Here is an 18556-nt window from a genome sequence, read left to right as displayed (position 1 = left end):
GGGCAGTGGGAATTGTCTTGGGAGACAAAGAGATCTACCTGTGCCATGCCGAACTGGCCCCAAATCAGCTGGACCACTTTGGGGTGGAGCCTCCACTCTCCACTGGGTGCGTCCGCTGTCGTGTTGAGGTTGCCCAGGATATGAATGGCGTGCAGTGACCAGAGTGGCGGGCACCAAGGCTAACACAATGTATTAGCCTTGGTGCCATGCCAATCTCTGGACTCAAGTCTGAAGCCAGTGTTGAAGCGGTCTCATATGCATCAACCCGAGTGCCATGACCGTGGCTGACGATGCCATATGCCCCAGGAGCCTCTGGAACTGTTTTAAAGGAACCTTGAAGAGAGCGAGGCACCTGAGACCCGACTGTGTGTTTGTTCGTGAGGCGTGCTGTCATTGAGACTGAGTCTAACTCCATGTCGAGAAAAGAGATGCTCTGAACCAGGGCGAGCTTGCTCTTTTCCCAGTTGACCTGAAGGGTGTGCGGCAAAAGAAAATAATGAAAATAAGGATTTTCCTCCCGGCCCTCCACCGGGTGACGGAGTGGTCTTGATTCCAGCTCCGGAGCGAACATCTGACTGCCCAGGTCTTCCATCTCATGAGTGCTTAGGAGCTTTCCGGATCCTAGAAGGAACTGCGAAGCACTTGACGCTGGGGCTGAGAGCTGGGCCAGTGTTGAGGTGGAGCTGCCTGTTTTTTGGACACAGGGGGATGCCCTCGGTGGGAAGATGGGGCGCGGGTTGCGCTGGGATGGCGCTGTGGCATGATGTGTGAGATAGCCTCCTTCTGCCTTTTTACTGCCAAAAACTGCTTGGCGAAGTCGTCGACAGTATCACCGAAGAGCCAAGCTGGGAGATAGGGGCATTGAGAAAGTGGACCTTGTCAAAATCGCGCATCTCGACCATGTTCAGCCAAAGGTAGCATTCCTGGACCACGAGGGTGGCCATCACCTGCCCTCTGATAGCGACGTCGGTGGCAGTGCGCAGTTCCTGCAGCACATCAGGGTCGGGACTACCCAGGTGCATTTATTTAAGTGCCTTGGCTTGGTGGACCTGCAGGAGAGCCATGGCATGCAGGGCGGAGACTGCCTGTCCGGTGGTGCTGTAGGCTTTCGAGGTCAGTGTCAACGTCATTATACAGGCCTTGGTGGGGAGTACCGGGCAATCCGGATTCTCGGGCACAGGTGGATCGCAACCGCTCTGTCCACCTGAGGGACCTCCGTGTACCCGTGGGCCGCCCCTCTGTCAAGTGTTGTGAAAGCGGACGAGTGAGGAGGTCAGATCTGGGCAGTGAAAGGTGCCCTCCATGACCTCGTCAGCTCGTCATGCACTTCCGGGAAAAAAGTACCAGAGGGGGGCCTGGCTGGGAGCGGTGCCCTGACCCGAGGTACCAATCGTCAAGCCGTGAAGGCTGTGGGGAGGACGGAGGGTTCCAGTTCCAACACTCTTTTAGACAGAAGCGCTGTCGAAGCGCCCAGGGGCGTGGACCGCACAGCGTGATGAGAAGGAGAAAGCCGCTAGTAACGCGCCGTAGAACCAACAGCAGTGCTCTGCCAACAGAGGTGAGTGAAACAGTAGTGAACTTCAGCTTTGTGCTGCACAACCGCTCGGCTCCGAAGAAAAAATCTGACTGACAGACGTATGCCCGCTTTCCTTAATACACATATGGACATGCAAATTCTGTCTGCCAATTTCTCATTGGATTTTCTCAAGTTCAGAGGTACGCGAGGCTCTCAAGAAAGAACCCATGTGTCTCTACATTCGACACAACATCGAGTTAGTGACAGAAGGGGAACTTAAAAGACATTTCTAAATTCAAATTGCACTTTAAACAAAACGAAAAAAGCTATTAAAATAACGAAGTGACTAAAGAAACTTCTATATAACACCCTCCCTAAATCCAAACATTTACCATCTCCAACAACCCATATAAAATCAGATGTACATCGGCGGATTTTCTTTTGTCTGTTTTTCAAAATATAATCACGTTTCATCAAACAGGTATCTTTGTGTCTAATTTCTTGTAATATGTCACTCCGAGAAGTCTTACAGGTTGCCTTCCACAGTGGCTGTTACATCAGTAAAATACTCTTTGTCGGGTGTTCATTTCAAACCCTATTCACTAGGAGTAGGAGATGACAAATTCAGAAGAAAGGAAATCAAAACTGTCATTGGCTTCAAGCTTTGCAATCACACCCACACTTTCTGTTGGAAAATTATCTCTTCAAAGTTTTAAACGTTCATGTGTTGGTGAATGGTGAGACACATGGCGAGCCACTTGATTTTTAACAAAGAGCCACAGGTTCCCGACTCCTTGTATAATGCATAATAAAGTATTGTTTATAAGCGCAGGACTGCTTTGTGTACAAGTGTTACCAGTGTAACAACTATATTTCTGCTGCATAAGCACCACCTACTGTCAAAGAGTGAATTTGCATTTTCATTCAGCCCATCTACCGTTTTTGTTAGATCAATGTGAAAATCTGACCGCATTTTTATACAGCATACATGCAGTGTTATAAATTTTAACCGGTTAATTCAAAAAATCGATAACCGATAACAAAAGCTTCGGCTTTTGGATTTTTGATGAATGAGGCATACTTTATGATCTGACCCCTAAGAACCACCTTAAGTGCCTCCACAGCCACACCCACAGAGGATATTGAGGACCAGTTGATCTCCTTATAAACATTGTTTTCAGCCTTCAGCATTTGTTGAAATTCAGGATTTTGCAAAAGGGATACATTATAGCACCAACTATATTATTTATTTTTCTCCGTATGTGACAACACCTCTAAACACACCAGGGCGTGATCTGAGATTAAGATGTTTCCAATTGAGCATTCAACAACAGATGAAATGGGGGACTTAGATATATTTTAAAAAATCAATTTTAGAATTAATCTTATGGACTGATGAAAAAATGTAAAGTCCCTACCAGATTGGTTCAAATGTCTTCAAATATCTGCAAGACCAAGATTTTATGCGTCCTGTGAAGTTTCAGTGCTATTCTAGGAGGCTTGCACACTTCACTGTGATCAAGGACTGAAGTCCATCAATAAATTAAAGTCTTCTCCCAATATTATATCATGAGGTGTGCCAGCGGTTTGCAACATCCCTTCAAAATCTATAAAAAGCCCTCACCATAAACATTTGGTGCGTAAATATTAGTAGAAATCAACCTTTGCCCCTGAATTTTTGCTAAAACAATAATGACTCTGCCTAATTAATCTTTAATCTGTTTGAGACATTTGAATTGTAAATGTTTACTTATCAATATAATGATGAGTAAGCGAAATAAACACAAAATAAAAACTATGTAGATTAATCCACTTAACTGTCTGTGTGTTCTCCACAAAACAAGCTCCAGCTGGCGGAACCAGTACAAAATTAGCAAAGTGCACAGAGCTTGCTACTCACACATCCTCGCATGGCATCACCGCAAGATTGACATAGGTCATCGTTAAATTAACAGTAACAGTTCCAGAGGCAGATTATACTGTGTCATGTAGCCTAATGTTATACTTCAGATTTGAGAAACTTCAACAGTTCTTATTTAATTTCGAGTTGGACATCCATAACTTGCACATCAGTATAAGATTACTTGTATACCAGACTAAAATACTAAGTGAACTAAGATACTATTTATAAAAAGATAACAGAAATCACAGTATCTTGGTTGTGCCCATTTTCTCTGGTCACAGATCATGCCCCCCTCTGTCCATCCATATTGTGAATGGACAGAGCAAAGGATGCAAACTCAAATGTGACCCACAGATTCCTAACCGTACTAGACTTCCATGTCAAAATAAAATATAAGGTACAAAAAGTCAATAGAAATGGATCCCCATGGCCAAAGACTTGTGTTGCAGTACTTCACATAGTTAAGGGACTAAAAAGGCAGACACCTTTAAACATCATTCCAAAACACCAAATCCACATGGCCAGGTGTTTTGGAATGAATTTAATTAATGGTGGGAATTAAAAAAAAAAAAAAAAAAAATGATAACAATGAAAACTCTTTAGTATATCTTTGTGTTTTAGCATTTAAAATGTCAAGATTATTTCAGCAAATACAGCATAAACCTCAGAAATTTTAGAGTCTAGAGAATTCTAGAGAAATTTGACAAATGTGAGTACTAAGGACTAGACTCTAAGCTTTAACTAGAATGGCCTCTATTCCAACCTGCACAGTCAGGAATTGACTAACAATAGACATTTTGTAGTCTTTAGTCTTGGTCTAGTATAAAGGTACGGGTGACAGCATCAGTCAATAAGCAGAATCAGCTTCAGCTTCTCCTTTGTAAAACAACTGAGGACCAGATAGCGCAACCATGATGGGCAAGGTAAACTTGGTTTCAGCTCCCATCTTCACACACTTTCACTGAAACTACTTTCATTTTGTATGTTTTACTTTAATTCACTAAAAGATCAAACATTTTTTAGGTCATCTTCTATGAGGACAGGAACTTCCAGGGTCGCTCTTATGAAAGTATGGGCGACTGTGCTGACATGTCCTCCTACCTTAGCCGCTGTCACTCTTGCAGAGTGGAGAGTGGATGTTTTATGATGTATGACCGTCCCAACTACATGGGAAATCAGTATTTCTTTAAGAGGGGCGAGTATTCTGATTACATGTCTATGTTTGGAATGAGTGACTGCATCAGGTCCTGCCGTATGATCTCCATGGTGAGCTCAATTTTGATCTATTTGTAGTTAATGAACGTGAAGTAATTTTCTTAAAGGAATATTACATTTATATTAATTTAGAAAAATTCACTAGGAGGCTGGGTTCCATTTGTCTGGGCACAGATAATAAAAAAACTACAATTCTTTAGCTCAAAAAGCACAGAGGCTGAAATAGATTGTTTTAAATGTATGTTTACTTGTGATATTTCTGCCTGAAATCTTACATTTTATGGACTTCATTCCAATAAAGCACAAGGGATCCTACAGAATGAGGATCTACGAGAGGGAGAACTTCATGGGTCAGATGTATGAGATGATGGATGACTGTGACAATATCATGGACCGCTACCGCATGTCTCACTGCAATTCCTGCCATGTGATGGATGGTAACTGGCTCATGTATGAGCAGCCCAACTACAGAGGAAGGATGCACTACTTCAGGCCTGGAGAGTACAGAAGCTTTAGCAATATGGGTGGCATGAGATTCATGAGCATGAGGCGCATCATGGATTCTTCGTACTAGTGTAATATTGTTCTAATAAAATAATTACTCTGCACAACTAAACATTATCTCCTGAAAATAACTTGACTGGGTTAGGGTTACCTCTAACTATAACCATAAAGGGCCTCAGTAAACTACCCTGAGTGTAAAGAGTACATCCCCATGTCTCTTCAATCTTCTGGTGCCTAGATATAGCTGGGTGATGTTGCTTTTGGGTGACTAGGGTACTCTGGATGGTTGCTAGGAAGTGGCTAAGAAGGCAATAAGTAGAAATGTCCCAATTCCAATACTGGTATCAGAATCGAGTCTAATACTGTACTCATTAAAATGCTCCTTTCCCAAACCATCTGACATACAAATGTAATTTTGAAAACATTCAGTATACAAATCAAGTTATGTCCTAGTGTGATTATTAAACCACAAAGGGTGAGATTTAGTGAGATATATATATATAGTTCACATATGCTGCACGCTTTAAACTGACTGTGAAGCCAGCCGCTCATACACAGAAAAACATAGATTTCTTTACAAAAAATATCATCATGACCATCGTACACTCTGTTTGTAGCAGATGACAGGGAGCAGAGTGCTAATTTAAAGCATGCAGCACATACAGACTACATATTTATTTAAATAAACAGCAGGCAGCCTTTTGCGGTTTAATAATTGCACAAACTCTGCAACCCAAACGGGATAAATCCAGCTCCGAAGAGCACTTCAAGGGGAGAACATTCATGATAGTCATGCTGTAAGGTCATGTCAAAAGAGCATTTCCCAAAAAAATTGTTAAAAACTAAGTTCCGAATAAATTTTATTTTTGAGTCACACACCATTCAGCCCTCCAAACCTCTCACAGTGGATGGTAAAGTGTTAAAAAGAAATAAAGTATAGGGATGATCACCTCTAATTGGAACTCACCAAGAGTCATGAAGCAACCTGCTGTTCCAGAGGTAAGGCACAACCTTCAAAAATACAAAGAAATGGAAAGGGCCTTACTCCAAATGAAAGGCTTCCACCAAAATAAAAGCTCAATTTAAATGGAAATAGAAATATCAATACTTTTACTTTTATTGCCAAACAACATATTTGTATGGAATTTGTCACGGTGAGCTCACAACAATAATAACAAAACAACAACAAAAAAAAAAAAAAAAAAAAAAAGAATATCATCATAAGTGCAATAGCAAATCAACATTACGCACCACTAGGTACAACATAAGAAAACATGAACAATCCTACAGTAAGTACTATTTTGGAAGCGTGAGGACGAGTTAACAGGGACTTAGCAGGATGTGTGGGATCTTTCAAGATTTGTATTCCTTTACTTTGCATAAATTACACATAAATATCAGAAATGGCAGGAGAATCATGAACAATCATTTTTGAGGCAGATCGTACTATGCCACAGATCTGCCTTCTCTGCTGAGGAGTGGAGTTTCCAAACCACACTGTGACAGAGAAAGTTAATATGCTTTCTATCAATACTGTATAAAAATTTGGTGTATCAAAAGACATACCATCTTTTGATACACCAAACTATTTAAGCCGACTTAAAAAGAAAAGTCTTTGATGGGCTTTGTTTAATAATGCCCATTTCAACCTTTCAACATTTCAAAGAGAGTAATTCCCATGCACTTGAAGTTTTGTACATTTTCAGTATTCTGGCCATTGATGGTTTATGGCAAAACAGCATTTTGTCGCCACCATAAATCAAATACAATTTCCTTAGTTTTAAAGACATTTAAATTGAGTTCCCCATCTATCGCTCACTTCGATGTTTTGTCAAAGAAGCGACATTAGGGGTCTCTCTTGAGAGCCTCACGCATCTCTGAACTTGAGAAAAGGCCAATGAGAAATTGGCAGACAGAATTTGCATGTCCCGCCCCCGGATATACGGGTACAAATGGAGGGAAATGCGTCTATCCATTCAGAAATTTTCTTCGGAGCCTCAAAGCACAGGTAGTCCTGTTCGCTTCCCAAAAGTCCTCCCACTGCCTGCTCTGGTATTCCCTAACGGAAGCTTCCCTTGGGACAGATACCCCTCCTGGGTTCTCTCAGTGGTCCTCTCGGGCCTTCAGAGACCCCCATTCGAGCCGCTTGACTCAGTTGAGCTCGAGGCCATCTCCTTGAAGATGGCCCTCCTGATCGCTCTCGCCTCCATCAAGAGGGTTGGGGACCTGCAACCATTCTCTGTCAAAGACACCTGCCTGGAGTTCGGTCCTGCAGACACTCACGTCACCCTAAGACCGCGACCGGGCTACGTGTCCAAGGTTCCTACGACTCCCTTCGGAGACCAGGTAGTGAACCTGCAAGCGCTGCCCCGAGAAGATGCAGACCCATCCCCTTTGTTGCTGTGTCCGGTACATGCTTTGTGTATCTATTTGGACTGCACGCAGAGCTTTAGACATTCTGAGCAGCTCTTTGTCTGCTTTGGTGGAGAGCGGAAAGGGAACATTGGTCTATCACACCCAGGCTGACATATGCAGAGCAGCAGGTTGGGCAACACCCAATACCTTATGAGATTTTACAATCTCAGGGTTGAATCAGTTTCATCTCGTGTCCTCTCAGGTCTGAGCCGGTAGAACTCGGTAACGCGGTAACAACTGACCGGGTGAACCGCTTGCACCTAGCGCCCTTTCCCTCCACTGAGGTAATATCGTGCACTCTTATCTCAGGAGATCCCACTAACTCGGCTCCCTGGATGACTTCTCCCTAGGAATTCCCCCACCAGACCCACTACGAGTACTCAAACTACTCTGTACTGGAATAGGTGCTCCACAGGTCGGGCCCCCATGTGGACTTGTCCCCCTGCATGTATTTTCCACGGTACGGTCCCCTTGCGAGCGGTCCCGCTTCTCCCTTGGGCAGTCCTCGCTGTCCACCAGTCACCGTGTTTGTGATACATATTGTATTTTTTTCTTGTTTATTGCATAAACCTCACAACATTTTTAAAACAAGTCTTAATATGATTATAATAAAATAATAGATTCTTAATAAAACATATTGTATGTAGAGTATGAACGGAAAATCATGAACTCATTAATTCTGAATGCAATGCACACATTTTTGCGAAGGATCCTAAAACCCTCACACACTGTGACTCCCCATCTAAATCACCAGGTAGCGCCAGCGAGTCTGGGAGTTAGAATGCTTTCTTGACGTTTTTACAACCCAAAGAGTACAACCCAAGAGACACTCGTGATATCGCCATCTACACACTGAAAATCTATACACACACACGTTCCTACCATTTAAAACCCAGAAATGGCTTATTTTTAAGGAAATATGTTTTATTCCCGTATGCTTGGGTATTTCTGCTGTTATATCAAACTAGTTAAGATTGTTTAGTTGTGTAGTTAAACTCAGAGGGCTTATATAAACAGTCTAAGAGTATATATTCACTTTTAAGTGTACCAAATACAAGTTTCTTGGTATCAAATTAAACCTTACGACTCGCCCTAGCTGAATATATATATAAGGTTACATTAAAATGTATTCTGCTATGTTTTACCATCTTTTGAGTGATTCAAACCACATCCGGACCCTGTTGTAAATTAGGCAAATGTCGAGCCTTGACAAGACAAAGGGAACCATCTCGCGCCAAAACTGAGGAGCCTCATTGGGTCATTCCTCCCAAAGGAGGTGTGACCTCCCTACCTTAAAAGTCAGGATCTGGTGTGGAATCACTCTCTCTTGTTCTTCTTCTTGTCCTTTGTCCTTACATCTCTCTCTTACACTTCTCTCTTGCTTTGTCTTCTGAACCTCTTCAAGTTTTCTTCAACTTCTCTTCAAACTCTCGTCAGACATGTCTTTTGTTTTATTTGGCGTTTATCTCAGTCTTTTTCTTGTCTTCGGACAAAGCTCAACACTACGTTTTTGGAGCAGTCTGATATCCTCCGGGTGAAAGGACTCTCTCTCAGTTTCAACCATTACTCCTAAGATGCTTTGAACTTCCCGCGAGCGATCCACGCTCGAGAAGCACCAAGAGAAATCCTCCATCTCACGGACGCAACGAGGACATTCACACACACAGGCAGTCTTGTTCAGCGACACAAAGGTCCATTTTGCAAGTATTATTCCATCTAAATTCAAATGCGTTAGAGTGTGTAATTCCCTTGCTGGCTCTTAAGGTTTAACTGTTGTAACAAGTTTGCTATCCCTGTAATCTCTTTATTTTCCTTCCTGTTTTACTTTGTTTGTTCTATGTTAAATGTTTGTTGTTAAATGTGTTCTACGTTTGTTAAGTTTGTGATATATCCTAGTTCCTTGTATTAAACCCAATTATACGCTTGAGTGTCTGTGTTTGTTGGTCATAAAGCAAAGCCTCTTTAATGTGCGATCTAAAGCTACGAGCTGATATTATCAAAGTAAGTTAACGTGCTTTGATTAAGTAGGCTTATACTAAGAATAAACCTTCTGGAGAATTGATCAAGAGTATCGAGCAAAGTGGTTTGCTGGACGAACTGGTTGGTTGCGGTACGGGTTAATTCCATTAAGGTGTTCTGAAAATTAATACAGCCTGTCTGCATATGATGTATATTCCTAATTAATTATAATTCGTTGTGTTTAATTATCTATATATATATCTGAAGCAGACTTTTGGGCTATATAACCCCTGTTTTGGGGCAATTTAGAATGTATTGGTATCTAGTTCAAACCATATGATTAATCATTGATTACAATCATTAATATTAATTGTACATTCCCCAAACCTGAACCAAGAAACCCTACATGTATGCATTGGTTATATGAATGTAATGTTTAATAAAGCCAATTGGAGTGGTGGTGGCATAGTGGGCTAAAGCACTAAACTGTTATGCAGAAGGTTGTCAGTTCGATCCCCATAGCCACCACCATTTTGTCCTTGAGCAAGGCACTTAAATCCAGGTTGCTCAGGGGGGGATTGTCCCTGTAATAAGGGCTCTGTAAGTCAAATGCATAAGTGCAAAATGTAATTTTCATGATCTTCCCTAAGGCCCAACAAATCCAAGGGCCAGACCTGCCTCCCAAATCTGGAAAACATCATCCTGTTTGTATTACTCCTTCAGTCATTTAAAAACATTTTACTATGACTGTTCTTTAAAAGGATTTTATTATTCATGTAAATAAAACAAAAATAACCACTTCTTCTAGTCCTAAAAGCTATGTTTTCTTATATTTGTGAGTCTGTTTAATTATGAGGTGTTTTTGGAGGGGTACTCTTAAAAATACTAGTGGCACTTAGGATTTTCAAGACACAGTGTTAAGTGTTTTAGAGAAATTATTTTATTTAAACTAGAACACTAGTACCAAGAATCCATGATGCGTCTCATACTCATGAATCTCATGCCACCCATATTGCTGAAGTTTCTGTACTCTCCAGGCCTGAAGTAGTGCATCCTGCCTCTGTAGTTGGGCTGCTCATACATGAGCCAGTGACCATCCATCACATGGCAGGAATTGCAATGAGACATGCGATAGCGGTCCATGATGTTATCACAATCATCCATCATCTCATACATCTGGCCCATGAAGTTCTCTCTCTCGTAGATTCTCATTCTGTAGGATCCCCTGTGCTGTATTGTGAGAGTCCATTTTATTTTAATTTATCAGGAAGAATGTCAAGTATCACATGCAAAACATAAATATAAAACAAACTTTGTTCTGCCTCTCATTCTATATCATCAGTCTTTGATAGCACTGGGCTTGTTTTAACTAAAGAAATTAAAAAAACTATGATGTCAAATAATAATAAACTGAATATTCCTTTAAGAGAATTGTCTTAAGTGACTTGATTACAAATACATCAAAATGTTAATGGAACTCACCATGGAGATCATACGGCAGGACCTGATGCAGTTGCTCATTCCAAACATAGACATGCAATCAGCATACTCGCCCTTCCTAAAGAAATACTGGTTTCCCATGTAGTTGAGATTATCATACATCATGAAGCAGCCGCTCTCTATTCTGCAAGAGTGACAGTGGCTCAGGTAGGAGGACATGTCAGCACAGTCACTCATGCACTCATAAGAGCCTGGAAGTTCCTGTCCTCATAGAAGATGACCTGAAAATTCAAAGTTAATCTTATAGGGATTTAAAGTTAAATATTTGAGGAAAATTGCATGGAGATGAGAGCTGAAACCAAGTTTACCTTGCCCATCATGGTTGTACTAGCTGATCCTCAGTAGTTCCACAAAGGAGAAGCTGAAGCTGATTCTGCTTATTGACTGACTGCTGTCACCGTACCTTTATACTAAACCAAGACTAAAGACTACACAGCCTCTATTGTAACTCAATTCCTGACTGAGCAAGTTGTAATAGAGTCCAATAGAGCAAAAGCTTAGTCTCTAGATCTTAGCACTCACATTTGTCAGGATTCTATAATTTCTAAAGTTTATAGTTGTTGAAATTAAAGCATTTGAAATACTACAGAAACTCTAAACATTGTAAAAACAATTTATGGGCAAATCCTTGATTCCTACTTCCTGGCCATATTAAGTTAGTTTGATCCTTGCTCTTGTGGGTTTAAGTTTAAGTATGATGCTTTAAAATGTCTACATTCTCATTTTACTATCTAAGTGTGCTTATTATAGCATGTATATCCCTGTTATTTTTTATGTTATTTGACATGCTGCGTTATGCTTTCATGTGACTTTTGGTTTAGTTCTTCTAGTCCTTTTAATTTGAAGATCTTATGCCATGTTCTTGTTTTGGCACTCTTCCAGGTTTTATTCCTATTGTTTCTAGGTGCGACTTATTTATTCATTAACCCTTCTGTGTATTTATGTTTGATTGTCTTTGTCATTCATCTATAGTTTTGTGACTTAGTGTCTTTGTTCTCTTGTGACATCCAGTCCTAGATTTCAAAAGTTAATTAAAACCAGCATTATGGTTCAAACTCTTACACACCTGAGCCTTTTGGTTATACCAACTCTATTTCTGTTGACTGTTATTACCTGTTATTGAGTTATGACATGAAAACCCAGAAAGATAAGAATACAGTGGGAACTTTTGAGTTTGTATCCTAGGCTCTGTCCATTCGCAGATGTGGCATGATCTGTGATCAGAATGAATGTGAAAAAACAAGATAAAGTGATGAATATCTTGGTTCACTAGTTCCAGGGCACCACATCAACAGACATGCACTTCTTTCCTTAATGGTAGGCAAAAATGTTTATACACATGAATCTCCTTTTTACTAATATGTGTAACATATGCTCTGGAATTTAGTTTTGTATGGAGTCTTATTTTGAAATCATGTTTTGAGTTCCTGGTTTTGTCTCTGTTTCTTGTTCCCCTGATTGTTCTCCAGATGTTTCTTGTTAACATTGTTAGTCCCTGTGTATATATTGTCCTCATGTGCTCTCTGTCTTTGTCGGTTATTGTCCTTTATAGGCTGTAATATTTTTGATGGTTGTGAGCCTGTTTTTTTATTCTTGTTTTTGGTTTCCAGTGTTTCTTGTATTTGCTTTGTTTAGTTTAATTTTGCTCATAGATCCACTTCCTTGTCCTTGGAATGAACTGCTTCATTGCACTATAACAACAGTTTAATGCTACTATCCCTAGAAATCTGTTTGATTATATATTCCGTTTTCTACACGGAGAAAAGCTTTCACTCCATTTGCTGTAGTTTTATGAATGTGAAACATTCATCATAGATTTCGTCTTCTGACATGAAGCGTAAATTGTATGATCGGATCCCAATGTTGCTACTCTTGTTCTCACAATCCTGAGTAGCGACAACATAATCTGAGGTACGGTGATAATTAGGTAGGCCATTAACATCAGATTTACAGAAGAGAACGTTCATAGTTTTAGGACCCCATCTAACTTCTAGCCAACTTTTCTTCTTGCAACCGTGGTTCCATTGTGCTGATGGTCTGCACTCAAGTCCATTTTGATCATCTTATCTGACAACATCTCAAGAGCATGCACAGTTTATGACTAGTGAGTAGCGTGTCTAATTAAAGGGATATCATTTTGGATTACCAAAGTTTTACATACACCAATTGGATAAACATGGCCTCTGCAAAGAGCACATTGCTATCTAAAATCTGACACATGTTATCTATGTCATTCTGTGTAATGTCTTTACAGTAAATCAAGAATTAACTGAAATTAACCATGCTAAAAACAATCATAGGCGGTCCCCAGGAAATGTTTAATGCTGATCTACAGCACAGGATGCTGCTGTTCCAACAAGACTTTTGACCAGCTCACCCAGCAAGACCTGGTTTAACAGCGTTACCTGAAAAGGTTTACTGGTCGACCAGCTTCACTTTAGTTTAGAACCATAAATCAGCTAATTGCGTAATAGTTAAGCTGTCTTCTTTGCAGAGAGTATGGCAAGTGAACATTACAAAATGTATAGTGCTATGGACATAAATAATGCATCAAATGGTACGGCTTATTGAGGAGATGGTTGCAGTAACTATTATAATTGATCAGGTTTATGATGTTCGTATAAATATTAAGGGGTAATTTTTCATAATTAAATAATAATAATAATAAACCACACACATGTTGCCAAAAGATGTTTTAGTGAACCCCAGTTGTTAAATAAACATAATTAAATGTTGTTATGAGTGGATCAAGTCGTAACTGACCAATAACTTGCCATATTGTGTTTATATACCCCTTGCAATAAACAACAGGCTGGGGCATAAGGCCCATTTTTTAAAAAAAATCTGAATATCTGGTCAAGATTATTTTTAATGAAGCAAAAACAAATACAATGATTAAAATTAATCAGTCAAACTTTGTTAAATTTTATAATTTGCTACAAGTATCTTGAACTTTGGTATATTTGGGGAGCTTTGTTATGATTAAAAATGATAGCTTGCAAGTTTTATTTTATTAATTATTTTTTAAATGACTGTGGGTCTATCTTTCAAAGACATAAATGATAGTGGGTCTATCTTTCAAAGACATTTAAATAACATTCCACAAAATATTGCAGGCTCCACAGGCATCAACAAGACTTTTTAGGTTAAAGGCACCATTCTAAATCATTCTAACAACCAGTACAACCAGTATTGCTGTCTGAGGCAACGCCTCAGACTGCAATACCCTACAACGCATTGTAAATCAGCTGAAAGAATCATCTGACTCTCACTTCCATGCATAACAGACATGTCTGTCATATTTGTGTGTTTGTCTTTTAAGTTTGTCATTAAAACTATTATTTATATTGTCAAGCCGGTTCTCGCCTCCTCCTTTCCATTGATCCCTTTACACAGACATTTATCATAAACATTGTTTACACACCCGTTCCACCCCCTGACAAATTCTTATTAAAGAGAAGGTTGCAAAAACTTTATTAAGTGCTTAGGTGTATGATGTTGTGGAGGCAGAGGCATAGCCGAGTGCTGTGCAGAGTGAAGCAGTTGGGAAAGTCTGGGCCAGGGAGCCGGGCCACTTCCAGGGTCAATGCCCAGTGATGGAGGTGGGGATGTCAGTTCGGATTCCCAATGAATCGCATACCACTCCTGACCGAGCAGGGACGCACTGGATACCTGTGAATATTCAATGGGGTACCTACCAGGCCTTAATGGATTCGGGTTGTAATCAGAATCTGATTCACCAATGCCTGGTTCAAGGTGAGGCTTTGGGTACAGCTCGTAGGATGAAGGTGAGGTGTGTGCATGGGGACATTCACAAATACCCTTAAGTGCCTGTTTCTATTCAATGTCAGGGGTAAAAACATAGAATTGAGGTGGCGGTTAGTCCTCATCTCACCAATCCACTGATTTTGGGTATGAATTGGCCAGCATTTCAATCCTTATTGAGGGGAATATGTGCGGAGGGGTCCTGCAATAAAGAGCAACAGTGTGTGGGGTGCAATTTGCTGGCTGGGGAGGCGGTGCCAGGGCCATCTATGTCAGCTCCATGTTGGGAAGGCTCAGGGAAGGGGAAAATCTCAGTTTCCCCAGCTCTTAGAGGTTTCCCAGCAGGGAACGCCTTTGACCAAGTGAGAGTGACAAAGGAAGATAGAGGACGGCACATGGGCATTACTTTGTGTTGGTTCTGGTGGACTATGCAAAGCGATATCCGGAAGCAGTGCCTCTGCACAACATCTTAGTACGTATTGTTGCGGAGGCAGTCTTCAGAATAATCTCCTGAGTGGGGAATTTGAAAGAAATCCTCACAGATCAGGGCATGAAGTTTATGTCAAGTACACTACGCAAACTGTACAAGTTATTGGGATTAAATCGATTCGGACCAGCGTGTACCACCCTCAAATGGAGGGCTTGGTCGAAATTGGGACAAGTGACTCGAGCCCCTATTATTTGCTGTACGAGAGGTCCCGCAATCCTCCACGGGGTGCTTCCCATTTGAATTATTGTATGGGCATTGACCGCGTTCTCAACGTCCTACGGAAAATTGGGAGGAGGGACCTTCAAACAGCAAAAACTAAATTCAATACGTTCTTGACCTTAGAGCAAACCATTGGGACAGTTAACACTGTAGAATTTGATCCAGGCTCAAGCAGGTCAAAGCCAGCAGTATAATATCGGTACTCGGCTATGGGAATTATGGGAGATAAAGTCCTTGTATTACTCCCCACACCAAGCTCTAAATTACTCGCAAAGTGGCAAGGGCCCTTTGAGGTCAGGGAGATTGATTATGAGGTTATGTGTACAGATATCCATATCAGAAAATCACAGAGACATCTAGTTTCTGCTCTTCAGAATAATATCCTGAAACCCTCTAGAAATGTTAAAGAAGAATTCTATCAATGATTGTCATCCCTGCATTCTTTCACTGAATGTGGGTAGGATATGAGGGAATAGATTGACCAAGCAATATCAGTGGTCTATCAGAACATGCTTCATGTCAAGCTGCACAACTACAATCAGGCTGAGATCCTACAATGTCATAGACATCTGTAACATTGTAATTGATAAGGAGTGATGATTGTAAAATCTTGAAGAATTTGTCAGATCACCACCAACCCCAAGAATTGATGAAATACTAAAACATAACACAAGAGCTCAAATAACATTTAAGTTGGACTAACAGGGATGTACACACTAAACTTATGCTTAAATTTAAAACACAAAACAAATCCACATGGCCAGGAGGCAGGAATCAGAAACAAGAAACAGCTCATACTGTACACTCTTTAATGTTTCATTGCATTTGAAAAGAACAGTTCACCAAAAATTACATTATGTCATTATTTATTGACCTCAGTTGCCATTCACTTTCATTGTATGAATAAAAGAAAGAAAGTGAATGGTGACTGAGGTTAACATTCTGCAATTCTGATCTTTTGTGTTACATGGAAGAAAGGAATTTTCATTTTGGGATGAATTTTCCTTTTAAATGCTTAAATTTAGGTAAATTTAAACTTAAGAAATTCCAGACAAATGTGGAGTACTAAGATACAAAGGATACAAAGAGATACCGGATACAAAGCATTACATATTATGGCCTCTATTCCAACTTGCACAGTCAGTAATTGACTAACAATAGACTATGCAGTCTTTAGTCTAGGCCTAGTATAAATGTACGGCTGACAGCAGTCAGCCAACAAGCAGAATCAGCTTCAGCTTCTCCTGTGTGGAACTACTGAGGATCAGCTAGCGCAACCATGATGGGCAAGGTAAACTTGGATTCAGCTAACATTTCCATGCAATTTTCACTCAAATGATTCACTTTAACTGCCTATAAGTTTAACTTTGAATTTTCAGGTCATCTTCTACGAGGACAGGAACTTCCAGGGCCGCTCTTATGAGTGCATGAGTGACTGTGCCGACATGTCCTCCTACCTGAGCCGCTGTCACTCTTGCAGAGTGGAGAGTGGATGTTTCATGATGTATGATAATCCCAACTACATGGGAAACCAGTATTTCTTTAAGAGGGGCGAGTATGCTGATTATATGTCTATGTTTGGAATGAGCAACTGCATCAGGTCCTGCCGTATGATCCCCATGGTGAGCTAAATTAACATTTTGATCTATTGATTATAAACTAACTTGAGGCAATTTTGTTAAAAATTATATTTAATGTATAATTACTAGAAAACATGTACTTTAGTAGGGAGCTGGATATGTTGTCGGGTGGCACAGAGGATCCTTTCAGAAGGGTGCACTCAGAATAATATTTTAGCCTATTTTTAAGATTTCAATTGAATAACAAATTTCCATCTAATTGAATTGAATAGTCTTAAATAAAATGTAATTAACAAAACTTGCATTTTGTAAGATTTGTTCATTTTATTTAGTTAAAGTTTAGGCAATTCAATTAAATGGACATTTGTTATTCAATTGAAATGGATACATCTTGAAAATAGGCAAAAATATTTTTTTGAGTGTGACAGGCAGAACCAGATGTTCTAGATTTATGTTGACATTTGATGTTGGTTCTTCTTGATAGACTTAAATATAATAAACTTCTCTTCCAAAACAGCACAGGGGATCCTACAGAATGAGGATCTACGAGAGGGAGAACTTCATGGGCCAGATGTACGAGCTGATGGATGACTGTGACAACATCATGGACCGCTACCGCATGTCTCATTGCAATTCTTGTCATGTGATGGATGGTAACTGGCTCATGTATGAGCAGCCCAACTACAGAGGCAGGATGCACTACTTCAGGCCTGGAGAGTACAGAAGCTTCAGCAATATGGGTGGCATGAGATTCATGAGCATGAGGCGTATCATGGATTCTTGGTACTAGTGTTGTTTCAATAAAAAAATAATTATCTTCAACACATAACATTGTCTCTTCATAATAAATGTAAAAAAGTAAAATTGTCACAACAAAAAAAATTCACAAACGAGAACGAGCAAGCCACTGCATATGAGACAAACATTTTCTGTGTAGGAAACTGCACATTAGTAACAGATTGATATATAACAAACATGAAAAGGGGTCATTCAGTTAATGTTACAGCAATGTTAAAAAAGCTCATTTTCAATATTTTTCATAATAAGTAATCTGTAATTGAAACTAAATATATTAATAACCAAATACACATAGAAGCGTGGCATCACTCCAACAATATTTATATTCCAACAAATACGGAGTAGATGTAAATTAGGATTGACAAAGTTACAGTACACAATAAGAACATACACAGGCTTCTTTAAAGAGCACATTTACATCTTTTCTCTCTGTACCTCTATGTGACTTCTTTACAACAACAAAAAGTATCGACAGATACTAGAAAACCGCCTGTAACATATTTCAGCCTTTCACAAACCACATCTGATAATTCCCTTCTTTATGTAACATGATCATCTGATAAACAATTTTGCCTGCTTTACTAGCTGATATGTTGATGTTTTTCACTTTGTTTCCATTTGTCATAAATAGCTGATTTTACACAAGGGCCCTTTGCACAGCTTGGGCCCTAGCTGATTGCCTAAATGGCCTA

The 18556-nt window shown here is 40.0% G+C and overlaps 2 protein-coding genes and 1 pseudogene across 2 annotated transcripts; 2 read left to right on the top strand and 1 right to left on the bottom strand.

Annotated features, from left to right (window-relative positions):
* The first annotated feature begins 4278 nt into the window (after positions 1 to 4278).
* Positions 4279 to 5237, top strand: LOC127658704 (gamma-crystallin M2-like). Its single transcript, XM_052148139.1, has 3 exons — positions 4279 to 4342; positions 4443 to 4685; positions 4936 to 5237. The coding sequence occupies exons 1-3, from the start codon at positions 4331 to 4333 to the stop codon at positions 5206 to 5208; spliced, it is 528 nt and encodes a 175-aa protein (XP_052004099.1). The 5' UTR covers positions 4279 to 4330; the 3' UTR covers positions 5209 to 5237.
* A 5232-nt stretch (positions 5238 to 10469) lies between these two features.
* On the bottom strand, positions 10470 to 11332 carry LOC127659213 (gamma-crystallin M2-like; annotated as a pseudogene).
* Positions 11333 to 16691: 5359 nt separating this feature from the next.
* Positions 16692 to 17884, top strand: LOC127658782 (gamma-crystallin M2-like). Its single transcript, XM_052148287.1, has 3 exons — positions 16692 to 16777; positions 16866 to 17108; positions 17584 to 17884. The coding sequence occupies exons 1-3, from the start codon at positions 16766 to 16768 to the stop codon at positions 17854 to 17856; spliced, it is 528 nt and encodes a 175-aa protein (XP_052004247.1). The 5' UTR covers positions 16692 to 16765; the 3' UTR covers positions 17857 to 17884.
* Positions 17885 to 18556: the final 672 nt, after the last annotated feature.

Source organism: Xyrauchen texanus, chromosome 18, assembly GCF_025860055.1.
Source record: "Xyrauchen texanus isolate HMW12.3.18 chromosome 18, RBS_HiC_50CHRs, whole genome shotgun sequence".
NCBI lineage: Eukaryota > Metazoa > Chordata > Actinopteri > Cypriniformes > Catostomidae > Xyrauchen > Xyrauchen texanus.
Note: the sequence above shows the minus strand (reverse complement) of the source record. Positions and strands in the feature narration are given on the sequence as shown.

What these genes read in the sequence shown, in the direction of transcription:
- LOC127658704 (XM_052148139.1), top strand. An exon ending in CCTGCCGTATGATCTCCATG is followed by an intron (nt 4,686 to 4,935) that starts GTGAGCTCAATT and finishes ATTCCAATAAAG; the next exon opens with CACAAGGGATCCTACAGAAT.
- LOC127658782 (XM_052148287.1), top strand. An exon ending in CCTGCCGTATGATCCCCATG is followed by an intron (nt 17,109 to 17,583) that starts GTGAGCTAAATT and finishes CTTCCAAAACAG; the next exon opens with CACAGGGGATCCTACAGAAT.